At 40.9% G+C, this 22,828-nt stretch overlaps 1 protein-coding gene and 1 long non-coding RNA gene across 2 annotated transcripts in view; both read left to right on the forward strand.

The window, feature by feature from the left end:
• The first annotated feature begins 2,420 nt into the window (after positions 1–2,420).
• Positions 2,421–5,049, forward strand: LOC101691830. The gene is made up of 3 exons (XR_198850.3): positions 2,421–2,480; positions 2,632–2,696; positions 4,530–5,049. It is a non-coding gene; the product is annotated as an uncharacterized LOC101691830 (long non-coding RNA).
• A 3,991-nt stretch (positions 5,050–9,040) lies between these two features.
• The window catches only part of ABCB11 (ATP binding cassette subfamily B member 11), a 97,469-nt gene continuing 83,681 nt past the window's right edge, over positions 9,041–22,828 (forward strand). The window contains exons 1-2 of the mRNA XM_004744016.2: positions 9,041–9,547; positions 18,621–18,717. Of these exons, the coding sequence (XP_004744073.1) occupies positions 18,642–18,717 (76 nt within the window). The 5' untranslated portion in view covers positions 9,041–9,547; positions 18,621–18,641. The remainder of the gene's footprint in view (positions 9,548–18,620; positions 18,718–22,828) is intronic.

The raw sequence follows: 22,828 nt of genomic DNA on the forward strand, positions 1-22,828 counted from the left end.
AGAGTTTTGGGGCTTAGAGATTTAAATGCCACAATTGAGAAGCAACACTGGAAGTCATAAGGAAGGTTATGCAAACAGCAGTGATGTGACTTTTTTTTTTTTAATCCCTATTACATTTAAACGGGAATATTTTGGAATTTAGGATATAGGAGTATTAGAAGTTAAAAATGGGGTTTCATGCCTGAAGAAGGTGTTTCATTCAGATACCAGTGTGATCACACATGGTCCAAGAACACTCAAATAGTACATGACATATGATCAGATGTAAAGATTGGTCCGCAGACATCATCACCAATGGTGCCATGCTTGCCCGTGGGTCTCACTGATATGAAACCTCTCCCATATATCAATGGCCACCAAACCACTCAGCCAAGCTTCCTTACCTGTGAGCTCTTTGTAGCTACCAGGCTGAGCACTACCGATGATTATTTTTAGGTTCTAAGTACTTACAGGCACCTTAGCAGGGGTTGGAGGACGCAGCTCAACTTCGAAGTTGTGCCCAAAGGTGGCTAATCCAGGCTTTGAGTGAGTCACAGTAGCATCTATCAGGACCGGAGCCTTTTCAGTGAGGTTATGGACAAATAGCACCACGGTGCTAGGAAGAAAAGTTTGTTACCCTGAGTGGCTGGCTGAGTTAGGTCTAGATATTTTCAAGATTAGATCTTTTACAAGACTGATAGTAAGAAAGGGCTGTAGGAAGCAGAGGTGTGGAGGAGAGAAAAGCTTAATGCTTCAGACGTAAACTTGAATTTCCAGTGACACATCAGGAATAAAGGTGAGGGATGAGGAGAAAGCCAATAATCACTTCGGTAGGGGAATCACGGGGAGAAGCCATGATAGTGATTGGAATGAAGATTTGAGATCAATCATCAAGGAGCCATTAAGTTAGACTGTTTTTTCCCTTATTTACTCTTTTTACTTAATTTCTTGTGGCATTTTCTGAATTTTCCTTGATAAAATCTGCAGAATGTATAGAATTGTGTGCATGTGAGAGTATGTGCGTGTGTGTGTGTGTGTGTGTGTGTGTGTATGCACATGCCTATACATCCTTGAGAAGTGAAGTAATGATGCGATGTAGTTTCTGGAGCTACCTAAGAATGTAAGGAGTATCAGTTAGCATGTGTCTAGCTGCACATCTGAGTAATGGTGATATTAGTCATAAGAACCATTATTTCACATGATGTGAAATCTGGAGGCATTGGATTTCAGGGTTTGTTCAGTGGCCCAATCCTATCATTAAGGCCCAGCTTCTTTCTTTCTCTTTGTCCCAGTATTCTCAGCATGTAGCTCTTCATTTTTTGATATGCCACCTCACAGTCACCAGATATAATTCCTTGAGGTCTGACTTGGAGAGAAATACTATAACTTCGTCTATGAGGTGTTATGAGTTGTGTTCTGCTTGGCACACTTATGCACACACACACACACACACACACCATTCTGTACACACTCATTTATACTAAAAATCAAGACATATGTAACAGTCCAGAAGAGAAAGGAACTAGCGACTATCATTTGTACATGCCCATAAATGACAGGGGAAATCCCAAAATAAATTTCTGAGAACTTAGGCAGCCACCCTTCCATACTCAATAAGGAAGTGAAGATGTGCCAAATCAGCGAATGTGGGATGGACTGTGGTCTGAAGGTAAACATGACTGTCTACATCCTGGGAGAGATTAAGTCTGGACTCTGACATGAGGGCTGCTGGAAGGTCTGGCCTGAACTGGAAGATCCCCTAGTACTATGCCAGCAACCTCCACATTTCCAGGAAAGGCAGACACAGGTGTAATTGGGCTTCATGTCCTTAATCTTATCCTACTTTAGTTTGAGATTTGATGCTTATGACCAGGGTCCCTTAATTCATCACTTTTAATCATTATTATTTAAAATTTGACATTTTCAAATGTGTGCCTAGACAAGTGTCAGTGAAAAGTAATGAATCAGTGAATCAGGTCTTGAAAGCTCCCTGCTTTAAAGCAGCATTTCACAAACTAAGTTTCCAGGTGTAGTCAGGAGTCACCTGGAGTTAGTAAGAGTAGAACTGGGGAGCTCTGAACGGCCACTGGCAAGAGAGCAATAAAAATAAAGTATCTTCAATTTTTCTCCTCAAAGCTAACAATATTAGTTTACCTACATCTAACTGGATTGAAAAACGTACTGAAAAAAGAAGTGGATTTTGGTTTTATGAGGCTATTAGATTGCTGTCCAAAGATATGATTGGCTGATTTGGTAAGACTGGTTCCTTGTTGCCAAGGCATGTTGCATTTAAGAATGAATTGCCTTGCGTTAGCTAGGGAGTAGTAGATACACCCTCCCACGCACGCATTATTTGTAACCACTTGGCATAGATCATTATGACCTATGCTTGACTATAGTTTCCAAGACTGATACATGACTTTAAGAAGGGAGGTGTTCCGGGTGAAGCTGAGACATGAAACCCAATCTTCCCAGAGCCTCAGCAGGCTTGTCCCTTTCCAGTAAGAAATTAATTCATTTTACAGTTTAAATGACTACTTGATGACATAGGCACAATCACTGGGTAACAAATGTTCCATAGCAGGATTGTCTCTAATTTTCTTCCTCTTTAGTTTTTTTTTTTTTTTTCACCTATTCTTCTCCCTTTTCCAGGTACGAATGTTCCCTCGTAATTTTTATGAGTCTTCAGGGGAAGATGAGAACTAGCCCACTTGAAGGTATGGAAAGATCTGCTCATGAATAAAGTTTACTTTTTTTTTTTTTTTTTTGGTCAGTTTTCATCATTAGGGAGGGAATCAAATATAGAAATTCTGGCCAAGTACTGAGAGCTAAAGAAGATAAATAGCTGTGTATTTCAATGTAATTCATCAGATAATTGTAAGCTACAACTTGCTGAGAGTGTGATGAGAAAGTCTCATTTGGTGGTGTTAGTTCTATAGGGGCAGCATAAAACATCTAAAAATATACTGAGGTGGCCCAATTCACTATTTTTTTTTAAAGATTTATTTATTTATTTGACAGAGAGAGATCACAAGCAGGCAGAGGCAGGCAGAGAGAGAGAGAAGGAAGCAGGCTCCCGGCTGAGCAGAGAGCCCGATGCGGGGCTCGATCCCAGGACACTGGGATCCTGACCTGAGCCAAAGGCAGCAGCTTAACCCACTGAGCCACCCAGGTGCCCCCCAATTCACTACTTTTAACTTTTATCTCCATAACCATATTGAAGGAAGCATGATTTGAAGACCATCATGAAGTGTTTTATGTGCCAAATACTGTACTCTAAACGGCCAAACAAGTGGGAGTCTGGAGGAGTCCCAGGAGCCAGAGCCAGCCACGACATGGGGTTGGGACAGACTGTACGAGGAGCCAAAAGGGACCCAAAGGCTGTTCAGATTAGAGTCAGCCTTGGGGAGAAGTGGGCCCAGGGCACAGATCTGGAGTAGGATGGGGCTGCTTCTAGATTTAAGACCACTGGGTCATACACATGAGTACGAGCCTCACATACCCCCACACGGGACTTGTCTGTGTTGGGATAAACCAGGACTGCAGTGCACACAGAGGCTTCAAATCCACGGAAATTTTGCCTGTGATATCCAAATGAGGGGGTCCATGTTTTTGGCAGACGCTAGAGCCTTCAGGAAGAAAAGCATCAACTGAACCGCAGCTAATATTTGGAGAGCATTCAAAACCTCCAGATATACTTTAAAAAAGTATTAGTAGCATAAATGTTATTAAGCATCCTTATAGGCATTACTTTTGTCATATACTTTATTCTTTTCATTTAATAAATCATACATTAAAAATAGTTTGCTTTCATTGTATACAGTGTAGAAGCTGCAAGAAAGCATGAAGAACATAAAACTCATCCACACATTGTTATAACTTAGAGATAATCACATTTATATTTTTCTTCTAGCCCTTTTTACATGTCTACAAAACAAAAGTAGGAATATACAGATTTTGGTAGGCAAAAACTGTACAAAATTCACCTAACTACCTGCCTAGAGAAGAATTACAGGGTAAGGAAAGGGGAAGAGAAAAATGCACAGGTCATTGGTTGACAGTGTTCCTACTATACACTAACACTGAATCACTTCTTGATGGGCACAACCAGAGGGCCCATCTCTTTTTGGATATCATTGACTTCTTTGGAAGGGTTCTGGGAAAATATGTGCTATTAATATCTTATTGTGAATATCAATTGTGGACACCTTTGACTAGAAGGAATGAGACTGAGAAAGTTCATTTAAAAAATCTTAAGCTTGAATTTTTCAGGGCAGAGCCAGCCAGACTCACAGTGCTGTACAATTAAGGAGGGGACCTAATCATTAGCTTGAGGCATGTTGGGTCTGGAGTGAATATCCACGTGCCATCCAGATAGACTGACATCTCAGACTCAAAATTGAAACTTATCCATTTTAGGGCATAATCCTTGGTTGGGGGGTGTTTCAGATCAACTAGTGGTAGGCACTCCTTCTGGAGGATTCCTTTGAGGATGCCTCTGCATGTGCCAAATATTGATGCCTCTGCATTCAAAATACTTTCTTTTCCAGGTGCAGCATGTTTGCCCAGGCTCTATGGCACAGGAGAGTTCAGGCCGACTTCCTCACCATGTAACGATGCTACTAGTACTTCCATTTTACTGATGAAGAAGCTGAGGCTGGTGGAGAATAAGCAACCTGTTCAATGTCACATGTTTGGGAAGTGAATTCAAATCACTGTGATTCCAAAGCCCATCTCTTGAGATTGGCTTGTTTTTGACCACACCTCCTGGGTGCACAGCTAAACCTCATGTCCTAGTCTCTTTAGCAGTTAGGTGGGGCCAAGAAACAAGAGTCCTGGCCAATGGCATATGCCTGCTGCTTCCGGGTTTGGCTTGTGGACACTGTCTGTAATCAGTACTTCATATTTTCTCTTCTGCTGTTGGATGACTAGATGCCAATGTCCAAGACCTAGAAAGTCACATGTTGAGGATAGCAGAGGCTCTGTCACCTCCAGTCCCTGAGTGACTTGTGAAATCAAGCACCTTCTCTAGCCAGCAACTTCTCTTTAATTAAAAACTGTTGAACTTTATGTGAGGTGGGAATAATTAGTAAGTATCATTACCTTAACTAAAATCACATCACAAGTAAGTGACAGAGGCAGGACATGAACCCAGTTCTCATGACTCCATAAACCGATGCTCTTTTCACTGGACTGTCTATTCTGCCTCCCTTTGCAGTGAACTAAACTATGGAGACTGTATCCTTCCACATGGCTTGCTTTAGAAACAGAAAGCTACCCAAGGAAGCTCTAATGCCGACATTTTTCTCTCTACTCATCTTTATGCCACAAAACACAGCTGATTATATTGTGTCAAGCTGGATTTTCACAATTTATATTGATTCTTTGGGGTGGTGATAATGAAGCAAAAGAGCCCGTCATTGGTGTACATGGGTAAGACTTCTTCCGGACTGAAGCTTCGGTTTTACACTATCTATAACTCATCTTACCGGCATTGAAAACCTTTCTTTGCCTATCTTCACCTACCCCAGCAAACCTAGATGCCACTGTTGGCCAACAAACAAACAAAAAACCCCTCACTATTTTCGAGCCTCTTCTCTCATCTGGTTCTTCCTAATGTTGCCTGTGTGTGTTCTATGACCTTGTTCATGCTGTATTCCTGACTGGGTGTTCCTCACACTCCGAGACGAAACTCCAATTCCCTCTCCTCAGAGACTCTTTCCCTAATGATTCTTGTCCCCACTGATGTGTCATTTTTTAAAAAATATGTAAGAGATGCATTGAATGCTTTGACATTTGATTTTGTTCTGCCTTATTTTATTCTTAATTGCTTTTTAAAATTTTTATTTTATTTTTAAAAATTTTAAAAGATTTTATTTATTTATTTGACAGACAGAGATCACAAGTAGGCAGAGAGGCAGGCGGGCAGCAGGGGCCGGGGAGCAGGCTCCCTTCTGAGCAGAGAGCCCGATGTGGGGCTGGATCCCAGGACCCTGAGATCATGACCTGAGCTGAAGGCAGAGGTTTAACCCACTGAGTCACCCAGGAGCCCCTCTTAATTGCTTTCTATGTGGGGCTTTATCTTCCCTTTAAGATTTATACATTCTCGAGGACACTAACTCTTAAGTGTACAAGTGGGCAGCCAGCATAGGATCTGACATGACATCTTGCAAATAGAAGATGCTCAATGATTTATGTTTGAATGATTCACGTATTGAAAATAATACTGATTTATTTTGTTTCTTCCACAGTGCCCAGAATGATCCTCAATAGTTTTGTTTTTTTCCCCCTAGTACGATTTTGGGAACAATTTATTGTTGGCTGAATTCTATCTTCCTCATTTGGGCCTTCCTTGAGGCATTTTTCAAAATGAGTTTGAACCATGGTCCAAATTGGTCTAAAGTGACCTCTTAAGATTTTATGATAGTGGTTCTCAAACTTCAGCATGCTGAGTACCACCCCAAGAGTTTTTATTCAGGACATCTAGGGTAGACCCCAGAATTTATATTTCTAACAGCTAATGCTGATGCTGCTGGTCTAGTAATCATATTTTGGGAACCACTGCTCTACTGTTATTACAATGATACCATTTACTACTGTTCTCTCTCTTACTCTCCTCCAGCTCTACGGACTTCCTTGTGATTCCTTAAACACAACAGGTGCTCCCCTGCCCAGAGCTTTCGCACTTACTGTTCTTCCAGATCCTCATGTGCCTGCTCCCTCACCTCAGATCATTCCTCCTACGTCACCTTCTCCAACCACCTGACTTAAAATGGCGGCACTCCTGCTCGCCTCACAAACACACATTCACACATACACTTACTCCCTATCATATTCCTTTCCTCTAATGTTTCTCTCCGTAGCATCTCTCACCATCTGCACATATGTTGTGCTTGTTGTTTACTATCTGTCTGCCCTTACTCCCATCAGAATATAGGATTCCTGAGGGCAGGGATTCTCATGAGTATTGCTCATACTGTATCCCAGGTTAGAGCAGTATTTGGCACACAAGAAGCCCTCAAAAATGTTTCAGTTGATGTTTTAACTGGAGGACAGCAGGCACCACAGCTCTACCTGCTTTTAGACTCTAGATCATAAAGAAAGCTCACCTATGGCTGAAACACAATAGGAATGGTTAACTTGGTATTCATCCTGTCCTGGCTGCTCAAGGGGCCAGAGTTGAAGGAGCAGAGGAAGATGTTATTAAACTTGCATGGGGCTCAGGACAGGTCATTGCTCTGCCCTCAGTTTTTGCATCTACAAGATGAGGTGGTATCTGCAATATCGTTTCTAGCTCTAGAACTCTCTCTCTCTCTCTTTTTTAAAGATTTTATTTATTTATTTGACAGGCAGAGATTACAAGTAGACTGAGAGTCAGGCAGAGAGAGAGAGGAGGAAGCAGGCTCCCCGCTGAGCAGAGAGCCCGATGCAGGGCTCGATCCTAGGACCCTGGGATCATGACCTGAGCCGAAGGCAGAGGCTTTAACCCACTGAGCGACCCAGGTGCCCCCTCTCTTTCTTTTTTTAATCTTCCCATACATCTACATGTCACACAAGGGGAAAACTTAGGACGCTGGGACTAGTGAGCAACTCCTTTCCATCCTGTGACTATTATCAATAATTTCACCAGAACGAAGGTCATAAAATTCTACAGAGGCTCTTCTCCCTATCAAGGCTATAATCCCACAGATGTGCTGTCATTTTGGTTTTGTGTAGAGCAAATTTCTTTTTCCTGGGTCCTAACCAGTGCCAAACCCAGTATTACTACATTTGCGTTGCCTCAGAAGTCAACCTGTCCCAGGGCTTCGCAAACCAGCTCGGAGAGGGGAACATTTATAAATCTTGCTTATGTTTGCTGACCTCAACATATGGAAAATTTAACATATACATATAATAACATACAAAATTTGGGGCTAAATTATAAATCATCATATATATGGATTCCAGTAGAGATAAACAGTAGTGGATGCTGAATTTTTTTTTTAAAGATTTTATTTATTTATTTGACAGAGAGAGGCAGTGAGAGATAGAACATGCAGGGGAAGTAGGAGAGGGAGCCTGATATGGGGCTTGATACCAGGAGCCTGGGATCATGACCTGAGCTAAAGGCAGCTGCTCAACCAACTGAGTCACCCAGGTGCCCCTGCTGAATTTTTTTTTAAAGATTTTTAATTACTTTATTTGAAAGAAAGTGAGAGAATGAGAGAGAGCACAAGCAGGAAGGAGGGGCAGAGGAAGAGGTAGAAGCAGACTCCACACTGAGCAGGGAGCCCGATGCCTGGTTGGATCCCAGGATCCTGGGACCATGACCTGAGCTGAAGGCAGGCACTTAACCGACTGAGCACCCTGTGGATGCTGAATTTTAAAAAAGGTCATGACTGGAAAACTTGAAGTTGAGAAAGCTTGATCTTATTATTTGAGCTTCCTTTCTGTAAATGGAGAAGCACTGGCCCACCTGCATTTTAGAGTGTGGGTGAAAGGTTAGCAGAGAGTGGTTAGGAGCATAGGCTGTACCCCTTAGTTGTAAGACCTCTCCGTGCTTCCGTCCTCTCCAGGATACAATGGGGATGATGATGAGAGCATCTAACCCCTATGCATATTGAGAAATCCAAATAAGGGGGTACAAATGAAACTCTTCAACTGAGCCAACAAGGGCTTGACCACCATTGGCTATCATTATTTATTGCTGAAGGCCAGAGTGAGACACACTTAGCAAAGGATTAACTCAGGCAGAGAAAGAAAAAATAAGAGCATTTGAGAAAATGGGAAGAATTTGCGAGAAGGGATAGGAACAGATCCAAACCGCACAAAGGCATGGGAGAAGCTCTATGAATTTATTTGACTTGGATTTCTGTTCTTAAATGAACAGGTTAAACGAAAAGGTTTAAATACCTTTTAAAAAATCATTTCTCTCTCCTTACACAAGGCTTCCTCTGGTGGGTAGAGCCTGAGGTCGTTGACTGTGGAGGCCAGGGTGCAAGGGTCATGTGAGCGCACAGAGTTTTGAGCAAAAGGCTGGTTCAGGAGTTCTTCCAGGTTATCTATCTCCACACAGCTCTGGGGCTAGGGCAGGAGTATCAGGGGCCTGCCACATAAGGAATTTCCAAGAGTAATCTTTCAGATTGAGGGGAAAAGTTTCAAGGTTTTTTGGTATTGGCTTGTTAGGTTTTCAAGTAACTTCTTCGGACCAAGACCTATGAACGGAAGAGGAGGACCAAGCCACAATCACAGTGCTCTTGTGGGGCGGGGGTGGTGCCACAGTCTCCTTTCAAGGGAATCCCCACTTTCTGATGCCTGGTGGCACCCTCAGATGGCTTCTCAAGCATGCTCTGGATCTGAGGTTATTGTTTCCAGTGTGCTCAACCTTTCCACAGATGTCACTGAACTGTGCTTCGCCTGGCCTTCAGGGCATTGACCCGTCAGCAAATAGATAATGTTTTCAAAAAAGCCTGAATTCTGCTCAGTGTTTTATAATGATGAAAACTGAAGTTGGAAAGAGTGGTAAAACGCTTTGACTCTCCACAGTAGAGTCTCTTGTTCTCTGGCTTTCTCAAGTTCACACTCATAGGTAAGTGACTTCTACTGTCTAGAATATTTGAGGTCTACATTCTTCAAGTCCATGGCTTCTGGCTTCTACTCTGGTGGGTGTTGTGTTTCTGATTTACTAAAGGCTGTCCTCTTGTCATGCTATAAGCAATACTGTAATGCTTGGATAGGAACTTGCAGAATACATTGATAATTTCATAACAGGATGTACAACAGAGATGGCTCTTGGTCACTGTTTCATTTATAACTTTATGCATCAACTCTCTTGAGAATGTGAGTGTGGTGTACGGGGTGTGTGGTGCAAATGGGTGAATGGATTGAATAATCTGCCCAAAGTAAAAATGCTAGTGAACTTTTAAATCTTGGTTTTATGAAAGCACAATGCTGTTTGCACAGATCACCACAAATCGCATCCCAGAAAGCTGGTGCTGATTTATTAGAGAACTCTACCAGCTTTCTCTTTTCTCCAACACCATGCTCATTTCGTCATTCTCCCAGTTTTCAGTAATTAAGATACTAAAAAATATGAGCTTCGGATGCATGGCTAGAGGGAGAAAGGTTGGTTTCTAGAATCTAATTTCCCTTTTTAGGTTTCCCTAGCTAGTAGAAATCACATGTTGCTGATAATTTGAACACATTGGTCAAATATCGAATGATGCCTGGGAATAAAGTGTGGTATTTCCAAGTGTTTTGAGGGAAGGCTAGCTTACTAGACATATTAGAGACAAATTATAATGACTGCATCCCAAACTCTTAATATTGGGATCTAATGGTGGTTATCATTAAACTTGTAAAGCATTAACTTATTTACAGGGTCTTGTTTAATACAAGTTCTTTCTCTATGCAGCAACACCCCCCACCTCAGCCCCACACACTCCCTACCCCTCCAGACTTGGGTACCCTCTTTCCTCTGCTCTGTAACCTTCTGTTATTTTCTCTGAGATTCCATTTCCCTGCCTGGGAGTTACTGTTTACATGCCCTGCCCCCTACTTGGTCGTAAGCCCCTTGAATAATTTATGTGTCCTCCCATTAACAGTAAAGGTGTCAAATATTTGCTGAAGGTTGCTGGAAATAGATTAAGAAGTAATGTAGGGGGAAAAAAAAAACCCCAAAACAACAACCCTGCTCATTCCATAGTTTTAAAGGACACTGAAATTGCTAAAAAAAAGAAAAAAACAAAAAATGCCCAAGTTCCATTGCAAGAATCAAGTGTTAGGGTTTGTGTGTTGCTTTGAGCAGATGGGAGAGCTATGCATGTAGAGACCAAGATAGGCTGGGGGTAATGTTGACCTTAAACTCTTGTTTGAGAGCAATTCTTTAGTCCTCCATTTCATTTCATTCCCTTGTCATCAGCTGCAGCCCTCAGGCTAAAGGGGCCTCATTTCTATCCTAGCCTATCTTCCACATTGTTGACTCACACCATCACGCCACAACCTGCTTATCTACAAGGCAGTATTTTTCTATTTTTCTTGCTTCTTAGTGTAAACTAATCTTTCTTTTCATGATCCTTGGGAAAAGCCAATCATTTGCTGCGTTTAATAATATCAAAAGTGCACTATCTACATTTCTGCATGTCAGCAGTTGAAAGGCATTTTCAGGGCTTAAAAAAAAAATAAATCAGAATTTGTGGCTGAAAAGACAACTTTCAAATTCCAGAGGACCAGGAGCCATTCTGCATTTCTCCCTGAGCAGCTCAGGGAAGGGGAATGTGTGGTCCTGGAGGCCTGGAGAGCTTCTACGAAGGGAAAGGCCTCATAAGAGAAATGCCAAGGAGAATATTCACAGTGGGCTGTGCAGTGGGATGAAGAACATTTCACTCCGTGAGCCTGGCCTTGTACCCCTCGCTGTCCCTCCAGCTCCTCACTGACCGTTAGGGCATTTAGATCCTCCTTATTACCTTGGCCTGGATGTAGGAAAACCCCAGGCTCTTCCTTCTAAATTCAGTTGAAGCAAGGTCCAACATGTTTTAAAGGTAGTATTTGGGAGAAAATGAATTGGAAAGCAGAACAAATCTCCACAGAGACAATTGAAAACCTGATGAGTAGAGAAGGGACAAGAGCCAAAAGCAACAGGAGCCTCGGCACCAATGGCCTATCTGTCTGGGGATGAACTGTGTGGTCTGTGCCCTGTTGAACAAGGGTGCCCGTTGCCTGGCCTGGCAAAATGTTTGTCCTTCCCAACTGATTTCCTAGTCCCTCTGGGTGGGGGCTCTCAAATTCCACGCCTGAAGAGTGTTGCCATTTTTAAACAAGTATAAAATGGCCGTATCTTTATCTTGCCTAAAATTCTCTCTTAGTTCCCTTGCCATTGGGGTAAGGTCCCAAGTCCTCAGTGTTAAAGATGAGGCCCAGAAGAATCCAGCAGCCATGTCCTTCCGAGACGTCCATCCACTTTCCTTCACACTCACTGGACATTCTTCTGTCCTTGAGCCTATGTGCTCTCTCTTGGATCTGGGCCTTTTCATGTGCTCTTCCCTGCCAGGGATGCTTTTTTGTCTCCTGTTTCCTTGGCTAAGTCACTCTCATCTCCTATGTCCCACCCTGAAAATGCTCTGGCTCCAGGGTCTCTCTGCACTCTCTAGACCAGAACAGGACCTCTGCTGGAGGGTCTAGGAGATGCCCATGCTTCCTCTTCACTCACAGTCACATGCTTGTCATCTCTTATGTGGCACCTGCCTTCCCTGCCACAATGTAAGTTCCACGAGGATAGGGCAGCTTGGAGGGCTGGGGCTCCGTACGATTTTTAGGTTGGGTAAATCAGGCAATATTTCTACCCAGGCACCAGGCTCTCCTGAACTGACCTCGTAATACAGGAGTCAGCAAATATTTTCTGCAGAAGGCTAGAAAGTAAATGGTTTAAGAATTGGTGGGTGGATGGGGGGTTGTAAGTATAGTCTGTCACAATTCCTTAACTCTTTGAGTGTAGCACAAGAACAGCCAAAGACAACATTAAAACTAATGGCCATAATTGTGTTCCAATAAAGCTTTATTTATAAAAAACGCAGTGGGCCGAATGCTTCTATTATAGTTATATCTTCACCCTGGAAGAATTCCAGCTTCTAGGAGAACTATTTTCACCCCTGACCTGTTGCTTTTCTCTCTTCTTTCTTTCTCTCCCCTCCCTTCCTCCCTTCTGCCCTCCCTCCCACGCTCCCACCCTCTCTTCCCCTTCCCTCCTGCCTGCCTGCCTGCCTGCATGCCTTTCTGTCATTCTTTCCCTTTCTCTTTTTCAGTTCTCCTGCAGGATCAATAGTCAGACTGGAATCTTGACGTCACACTTAGCAACCTTGATGCAATGATCCGTGGTGGGCACTGACATTTTGTATTCTTTGGATTTTTGGGTTGCCCCTGACATAGCTTATAGAACTTTATCTCATCTAGTTTTGACAGCCTTAACCCCCTAGGGCAGTGCTTATTTATTTCCTTTCTGAGGTTTGTCAGTGTCCTAGGTTCTGTCAGGCAACCCATCCAGGTGTTACTTTCTGTCTTCTCTCTCTCCTCCCCAGCAGTGGTCATCATCCAGAATATTGTTGCTAGTGTTCTAAAGTAGAATTGTCTGTGATGTGTCTACCAGTAAAGGTCAGGAGACTCTCCTCTGTGTTGATAAGATTACACATCTTATCAAAGAAAAGAAAACTTCAACCCTGGATAGTTAAACAGAAGTACATATAGTCTGCACACAGACCACACGTCATTTAGCAGAGAGGGACAGTAGATCCAGCATGGACAATTAAAAATTCTTGGGGGTTCCACAATTAGGTGGCCAAAGTCTGCCAGCCAGTGCTTAGGAATCTTGATTTGTGACTTTTGACTCCCTAGATTTTCTAAATTTATTGGAAGACCATCTTCCTGGAAGATTTTAAAATTCTCAGTTTGTGTTCAGAGAGACTTTTAGGAGATTAAAATCATTTACTTTATGAAAAGGCAGAGTGAAAAGGAAATAGCATGGTACCTCATTTTCAATTCTGAGTTCTTTTGTGTGGTTAAAGTAAAATTGTGTTATTGTAAATTGTTAGGAAACCTTAATTAAAGCTTCCTGCAATGTGTGATATCCGAGAAACCTTCACACACTTTAGGAAGCTCAAGAGTAAAATTGTTAGCTTCGGTACTATAGATAACAGCTGAGAGAGTAGAATTAGATGACATTACATCTGCTAATATTGATGGGGAAAAAATGTGACAACACACCAGAGTACGCTTAAATCGTGGAATGTACCAGGTGAAGAGGAGACACACTCTTGTGACCCTGTGAAACAAACCTGTTGACCACCGAAAACTAGATTCCCACTATGTTCCCAGGGTTTCAGAAACTATCAGAGGTACTCTCTAGCATCTGCTATGTTTCCCAGAATCTCATCTAATAAAAAGGGAACTAAACTGGGGAAGAAAGCATGGTCTAGTGATATACCAGAATTTCATTCTATGCTTAAATGATATGAGGTAATCCATCTAACATCCAATTCTGGAAATATCGCCTTTCCTGGAAAATATCATAGGCAAGGCTTTTGCTTATTCATTCTAGTGATTTTGGTATCTCGTTGTCCTTTCCCAGACTCAACATTATAAAACTGCCACTGTCTTTGTGGATACATGCAAGTCATGAACTTTTCCAACACCATGGCCCTCAAAAGTCGTCATTGCCATTTCTGAGCTGGGCAGAGATAAGGGAACTAGCTTCAGTTTCTGACTGAGCAACCAACTGAAGGGGTGGGAACCAGTAGTTCTGATGTCCAAGGGCAGGAAAGGATGCATTTCCTTCCTAAAGTAAAAAAGCAAATTCATCCTTTCCTGACTTCAAAAAAATTAATATTTTACTCAGATGTGTTTGACATATGACATTGTGGAAGTTGAAGGTGTACAACTTGTTGCTCTGATACGCTCATATATGGCAGTATGGTCACCACCAGAGCTTTAGCTAACACCACTATCATGTCACACAATTATCATTTCTTTTTTGTGGTAAGGCCATTTAAGATACACCCTCTTAGCAATTTTGGAGTATGCAATATGGTACTGTTGACTATAATCACTCTGTTGTGCTTTAGATCTCCAGAACATACTCATCTTCTAGTTGCAAGTCTGTATCCTTTAATGTCTCCCCAATCCCTCCACCCCTCAGCCTCTGGTAACCTCCATTCTACTATTTCTATGAGTTCAGCTTTTTAAGATTCCACATATAGGCAACATCATATCATGTTTGTCTTTCTCTGTCTGGCTTATCTTATTAAAAATAATGTCCTCAAGGCCCATCTATGTTGTCACAAGTGGCAGGATTTCCTTCTTTCTTATGGCTGAGTAATATTCCATTGTGTGTACATACACATACACATATGTAATTTTTTATATATTCTATATATGTGTGTGTATATATATATATGCCACATTTTTTTTTTTTTTAAAGATTTTAGTTATTTGAGAGAAAGAGTGAGAGAGAGAACATAAGAGTGGGGAGAGTCAGAGAGAGAAGGAGACTCCCCTTGAGCAGGGAGCCCAATGTGAGACTTCATCCTGGGACCCCAGGATCATGATCTGAGCTGAATAAAGGCAGTCACTCAGCCAACTGAGCCACCCAAACACACTATGCCACATCTTTTTTATCCATTCATCCACTGATGGGCACTTACGTTGTTTCTCTATCTTGGCTATGGTGAATAATGCTGCAATAAACACAGGAGTACAGGTATCTCTTCAAAATCCTATTTTAATTTCCTTTGGGTATATACTCAGAAGTGGGATTGCTGGATCATATGATAGCTATATATATATTTTTTAAGATTTTATTTATTTCTTTGAGAGAGAAAGAGAAGGAAAGAAAGAGAGAATGCACAAGCAGGGGCAGAGCACAAAGAGAGGAAGAAGCCGACTGACTCCCCGCCAAGCAGGTAGCCTGATGTGGACTCAATCCCAGGATCCCAAGATCATGACCTGAGCCAACGCTTAATTGACTGAGCCACCCCGGCACCCTTGTATTTTATTTCTTAAGGAACCTGCATAGTGGTTTTCATAGTGGCTAAACCAGTTTATATTCCCATCAACAGGGCACGAGGGTTCCCTTCTCTCCAAATGGTTATCGGTACTGGTTATTTTGTGTCTTTTTAGTGATAGCCCTTCTAACAGATGTGAGGTGATATGTCATTATGGTTTGGATATGCGTTTTCCTGATGATTAGTGATGTTGAGCATCTTTTCATGTACCTGTTGGCCATTTGGATGTCTTCTTTAGAAAAAATGTCTATTTAGTTTCTCTGCCTCTTTGCCCCATTCAGGCCTTCAAAGGACTGAATGAATAATGCCCATCTGCACTGGTCAGGGCAGTCTACAGATTCAAATGCTAATCTCTTCTGTAAACACCATCACGGACATTCCCAGAAATAATGCTTTACCAGCTATCTGGGCATCCCTTAGTTCACTCAAAATGATACATGAAATTAACCATCCCATCAACCTCAGACAAACTCAGTCTGAAACCAGGATAAAAATGAAACAAAGACAAGTCCATAATTTTTCCCAAACACAGGCAAAAAGAAGGTCATTGTGCAACCTTCAAAAATATCAAACATCCCTTTGTCTTGCTATGAGTGACTATTTCTGCACCCAATCATGAAATTGCTCTGACTTTCCGACAGCATCCAATCTGGAGCAAACCCTGGCTTTCTTGGATCCTCTCACAAAACACACAACTGAAACCCAAGTTCTGCAATAGTTTCTTCCTAACACCTTCTAACTGAGACCCCCATAGTCCCCACTGGGTGTTCTCCTCTACTGCAATTAAGTAATAAATCCAGGTTGTTCCACTACAGTTGTGTTCCCAGTGGTCTTTGGCTGAAGGGCACTGTCAATGCCACAAGGGTGGAAATCCATGCTATGCATGAATTTTGGTGTTTGAGAATATTACTCTTAAATAGTAAAATAGATATCCCAACAATCATTGCATTCATAAAGAAGTGAAATGTAAGCAAACCCAATGTGAAAACAACTGTACAGAATTGCTGAGGGCACAGAGAGGGAAAATGAAGAGAGTAGGTTGGTTGATCATCACTCTCCTTTTTAATAGAGGGTGGCTTACTGCAAGTGACCCCCATGGGAATGGTAGGGGGACTAGGCTTGAAGACCAAAAGGAATGTTAGCCGTCTTCTCCTTTTGTGTCAGCTGATGTGCAAACACAGTTTCATGTCATTTTCACACTAGTCCTCCAAGGAAGATTTTATCACCATCATTGACTAGAATGATGGAGAATTCAGGGCCTGGAGAGAGGTTAAAAAACATATACAACAACATGGAGTAAAGTCACAGGATCTGTGAAACTCTGAAGTTCATGGACAAGACACTACACAACTGGCCTCTAAGTGCTGCCAAATATTTGCACACCAGTGGAAAGAAACATTTTTAAAAAAGATTTTATTTATTTATTTGACACACAGAGAGATCACAAGTAGGCAGAGAGGCAGGCGGAGAGGAGGAAGCAGGCTCCCCGCTGAGCAGAGAGCCTGATGTGGGGCTCAATCCCAGGACCCTGGGACCAGGACCTGAGCTGAAGGCAGAGGTTTTAACCCACTGAGCCACCCAGGCATCCCAGAAAGAAACATTTTTAAATGAAGAACTAAGCCAGGAAAAAAACCATTGAATATGAATTTTTTTTTAAAAAGTCTTATCTAAAAATTAAGAGATGTAATATTACAACTATTGTTAAAATTTTATTTTCTCATTATGAAAGTATTTCTTTCTTTTTCTTTTGAAAAACAAATTTTGGGCTAAAATTTCAAAAGTGATATAACCCATGAATGTTGCATTCTCTGAATGTAATACTGCTATAGTGAAAAAAATTTGTTGTTAAATAAGAATTTTGAATCTAGTTGATGTATTTTTAAAAAAATTTTACTGACCTCCTAAATTGCTTAATGAAATAATGTTTCTCACTCTACTTCTTAATAATGAGTTTATTTTGTAAAATTTATTTTTTATAAATCATGTTGATTGGCACTATTATGTTGATAATAACATTTGATAAAATGTAATGAGAAGGGTACTTTATCTCTGTGGTTTTCCTTCCTAAAATACACAGTCCCTGTCTAATCCTGAGAAAAATCTAGAGAAAAGTATCAGATAAATTCCATTTTAGGGGACATTCTACAAAATAATTGCACTCCTCAAAACTGTCAAGGTCATCGAAAACAAGGAAAGTGTGAGAAATGGTGAGAGCCAAGAGGAACTTAAGGAGATAGAATGACTTTATATAATGTTTTCCCTCTACATCTTTGCAGTACTTTGTACTACTAGATATTGAACCTTTGCCAGTATTTCAGTTAATGGTTTTAGTATTCATTGCTGATCGTTACCCAAAATCTATTCATTAGAGTGCCAGATAATGATTTCTCTAAATTTATTAGGTTTTAGAAATCAGTAATGGATGTTGATTCTTATTGATACCTTTTCTGCATCTATCAAAATAACCAAAGTTTTTCATTGAATGATGATTGCATTCCTGGGACCAACATTGTTCATTTTATTTTGTTCATGAACTGCTGAATTATACTTCACGTATATAGCAATTTTGGATCTATTTTCAAAAAGTCATTATAATTCTATTTTTTCTTATAGCATTCTTGCTTGTTTTGATGTCAAGGTAATACTTGTTTTCTAAAGTGAGTAGGCAGCTCTTCCCCTGGACTCACCATATTCTCGATATAGGCGTTGCATTTACAAAGGAGCATTGCAGGCTACCCACCAGTGATAGGTGTTGTCCTTCCAGACAGTGACCCAATAATGTCACCAGTTGCTTGTGCAGCTCTAGTGGTTTTTATTTTTATTCATGGAAGGAGGGAAGGAAGGAAGGAAGGAGAAAGGATGGAAAGATGGACAATCAGAAAGGACAAACAAATAAAAAATAACTATCCACTCATCAACTAGAGAAAGCCATATGGTTTGACTTTATTTGTCCTAATAATTAGACTCTTTCATGGAGTTATTGACCAACTAAAAAAAATCTTTTTAGTGAAGATTGAAATTGTTAGTGATTGTAAGAAACTGTTCTTTCATTTGATTACTTTGTTTAAAGAAGAGAAAAGAAATAATTGCAATGCTTATTTTATTTTATAGGGCTATTGGCTGCAGATTGCAATGTCTGAGTCAGTAATTCTTCGCAGTGTGAAGAAATTTGGAGAGGACAATTATGGGTTTGAGTCAGACAGATTCTGTAAGTGGTCTTTTTCTTTTACTGTCTCTTAAACAAAAAGAGGTGAGAGCAAAAGTGGACAAGCTAGTGAACTTCCAAGGGTCAGAGGAAGACCAACAATAATATAAAGAACCATTACTGAATGTATTTCTTACTGACTAACGGGTGGTTCTATCCAGAATCCATGTAATGGAATGCTTGAAAATGCTGGGTAAAAACATATGAAGTGTGGGAGAATGTGCGGTGGCTGCGTACATTGAAGGACACAACCAGTGGCATTGGTACATTTTCCAAGACTGAAATCATGGCAGGTCCAGAAATTGATGCCCAATTCCATTTCACTGATATCAAAACATTTTTCAAAAGCACCAGCATAAATGGATTTTAAACTGTACCTCCTCTATACATTTCCCATGCCTAGGGAAGCTAATGTCATCTCATCATGTAATATTCAACCTGTACCACAAATTAAGAACTTGGGGGGAAAAAACTGCTCAAAGCGTAGGTGAATGAAAGTATCTCATCTACAAAATCCAGCACTGGTTATTATTTTTGCCTTTATCCATCTATTGTTAAAATTGATTATAGTAGTAATTATTTACTGAGAAACAACAAAGACTATACTGGCCAGAGTGAGATAATGGGAAAGAGGGCCCATGTAGGGCCCTCCTCTAACATGTAGTGAGCACAAGTGATTCCAAGAAATTATTATTGTTATTTTTAAAACTATTTATTTACTTATTTGAGGGAGAGAGAGAGAGTGCCCAAACAGGGGGAGGGGTAGAGGGAGAGGCAGAGGGAAAGTGTAGGGGAAGCAGACTCCCCACTGAGTGTTGAGGGGAGCCTAACTGAGGGTGCTCCATCTCAGGACCCTGAGATCATGACCTGAACTGACTGGACCCTTAACCTTTTGAACAACCCAGGTACCCCACATTTATTAGTTTTGCTTTTTTTTTTTTTAAGATTTTATTTATTTATTTGACAGACAGAGATCACAAGTACGCAGAAAGGCAAGCAGAGAGAGAGGAGGAAGCAGGCTTCCCGCTGAGCAGAGAGCCCGATGCGGGGCTGGATCCCAGGACCCTGGGATCATGACCTGAGCCAAAGGCAGAGGCTTTAACCCACTGAGCCACCCAGGTGCCCCATAGTTTTTAAACAAATTATATTATTTTACAACTTACAGAGGAAGAAAATGAGACTTGAATAATTTGTTTAAACTGTTGCAAAGATGTCATGACCAGTGATTATGGAGCCATCATCCGAATCCAGTTCTGATTTTTTAAATTTTTTATTAACATATAATGTATTATTAGCCCCAGGGTACAGGTCTGTGAATCGCCAGCTTTACACACTTCACAGCAGTCACCATAGTAAATACCCTCCCCAATGTCCATAACCCAACCACCCACTCCCTACCCACCTCCCCTCAGCAACCCTCAGTTTGTTTTGTGAGATTAAGAGTCTCTTATGGTTCATCTCCCTCCAGATCCCGTCTTGTTTCATTTTTTCCTTCCCTACCCCCAAACCTCCCCCCGTTGCCTATCAAATTTTTCATATCAGGGAGATTATATGATAATTGTCTTTCTCTGATTGACTTATTTCACTCAGCATAACACCTTCTAGTTCCATCCATGTTGTTGCAAAAGGCAAGATTTCATTTCTTGTGATGGCTGCATAGTATTCCATTGTGTATATATACCACATCTTCTTCATCCACTCATCTGTTGACAGACATCTAGGTTCTTTCCATAGTTTGGCTATTGTGGACATTACTGTTATAAACATTTGGGTGCATATGCCCCTTCAGATCACTACATTTGTATCGTTAGGGTAAATACCCAGTAGTGTGATTGCTAGGTCATAGGGTAGCTTTATTTTCAACTTTTTGAGGAACCTCCATGTTTTTTTCCAGAGTGGTTGCACCAGCTTGCATTCCCACCAATAGTGTAGGAGGGTTCCCTTTTCTCCTCATCCCCACCAGCATCTGTCATTCCCTGACTTGGTAATTTTAGCCATTCTGACTGGTGTGAGATGGTATCTCATTGTGGTTTTGACTTGTATTTCCCTGATGCCAAGTGATGCAGAGCACTTCTTCATGTGTCTGTTGGCCACCTGCATGTCTTCTTTGCATAAATGTTTGTTCATGTCCTCTGCCCATTTCTTGCTTGGATTATTTGTCCTTTGGGTGTTGAGTTTGATAAGTTCTTTATAGACTTTGGATACTAGCCCTTTATCTGATATGTTGTTTGCAAATATCTTCTCCCATTCTGTCAGGTGTCTTTGGTTTTGTTGACTGTTTCCTTTGCTGTGAAAAAGCTTTTGATCTTGATGAAGTCCCAATATTTTATTTTTGCCCTTGCTTCCCTTGCCTTTGGCGATGTTCCTAGGAAGAAGTTGCTGCGACTGAGGTAGAAGAGGTTGCTGCCTGTGTTCTCCTCAAGGATTTTGACGGATTCCTTTCTCACATTGAGGTCCTTCATCTATTTTGAGTCTGTTTTTGTGTGTGGTGTAAGGAAATGGTTCAGATTCATTTTATTTTTTTGCATGTGGCTGTCCAATTTTCCCAACACCATTTTTTGAAGAGATTCCTCACCCCCCCCCAGCCCCATTGGACATTCTGTCCTGCTTTGTCGAAGATTAGTTGACCACAGAGTTGAGGGTCTATTTTTGGGCTCTCTATTCTGTTCCATTGATCCATGTGTCTGTTTTTGTGCTAGTGTCATACTGTCTTGATGATGGCAGCTTTGTAATAGAGCTTGAAGTATGGAATTGTGATGCCACCAACTTTGGTTTTCTTTTTCAACATTCCTCTGGCTATTTGAGGTCTTTTCTGGTTCCATATAAATTTTAGGATTATTTGTTCCATTTCTTTGAAAAGAAGGGATGGTATTTTGATAAAGATTGCATTAAACGTGTAAATTGCTTTAGGTAGCATAGACATTTTCACAATATTTGTTCTTCCAATCCATGAGCATGAGATGCTTTTCCATTGTCTTTGTTTTTCCATTTTCTTTGTGTCTTCCTCAATTTCTTTCATGAGTACTTTATAGTTTTCTGAGTACAGATTCTTTTCCTCATTGGTTAGGTTTATTCCTAGGTATCTTATGGTTTGGGGTGCAATTGTATATGGGATTGACTCCTTAATTTCTCTTTCTTCTGTCTTGTTGTTGGTGCATAGAAATGCAACTGATTTCTGTGCATTGATTTTATATCCTGAAACTTTACTAAATTCCTGTACGAACTCAGATTTGGAGTGGAGTTGTTTGGGTTTTCCACATAAACTATCATATCATCTGTCAAGAATGATAGTTTGACTTCTTCTTTGCCAATTTGGATGCATGTAATTTCTTTTTGTTGGCTGATTGCTAAGGCAAGGACTTCTAGTACTATGTTGAATAGCAGTGGTGATAATGGACATCCCTGCCATGTTCCTGACCTTAGCAGAAATGCTCTCAGTTTTTCTCCATTAAGAATGATATTCGCTGTGGGTTTTTCATAGATGACTTTGATGATACTGAGGTATGTACCCTCTATGCCTACACTTTGCAGAGTTTTGAACAAGAAAGGATGCTGTACTTTGTCAAATGCTTTTTCAGCATCTATTGAGAGCATCATACGGTTCTTGTTCTTTCTTTTATTAATGTATTGTATCACATTGATTTGCAGATGTTGAACCAAACCTGCAGCCCAGGAATAAATCCCACTTGGTTGTGGTGAATAATCCTTATAAGGTACTATTGAATCCTATTGGCTAATATTTTGGTGAGAATTTTTGCATCCATATTCATCAAGGATATTGGTATATAATTCTCTTTTTTGATGGGGTCTTTGGTTTTGGGATCAAGGGAAGACTGGCTTCATAAAATTAGTTTGGAAATTTTCCTTCCATTTCTATTTTTTGGAACAGTTTCAGAAGAATAGGAATTAATTATTCTTTAAATGTTTCATAGAATTCCCCTAGGAAGCCGTCTGGCCCTGAGCTCTTGTTCGTTGGGAGACTTTTGATGCCTGTTTCAATCTCCTTACTGGTTATGGGTCTGTTCAGGTTTTCTACTTCATGCTGGTTCAGTTTTGGTGGTTTATACATCTCTAAGAATGCATCAATTTCTTCCAGATTATCAAATTTGCTAGC

Source organism: Mustela putorius, unplaced genomic scaffold (assembly GCF_011764305.1).
Source record: "Mustela putorius furo isolate JIRA1106 unplaced genomic scaffold, ASM1176430v1.1 tig00003869_pilon_pilon_pilon, whole genome shotgun sequence".
Lineage (NCBI taxonomy): Eukaryota > Metazoa > Chordata > Mammalia > Carnivora > Mustelidae > Mustela > Mustela putorius.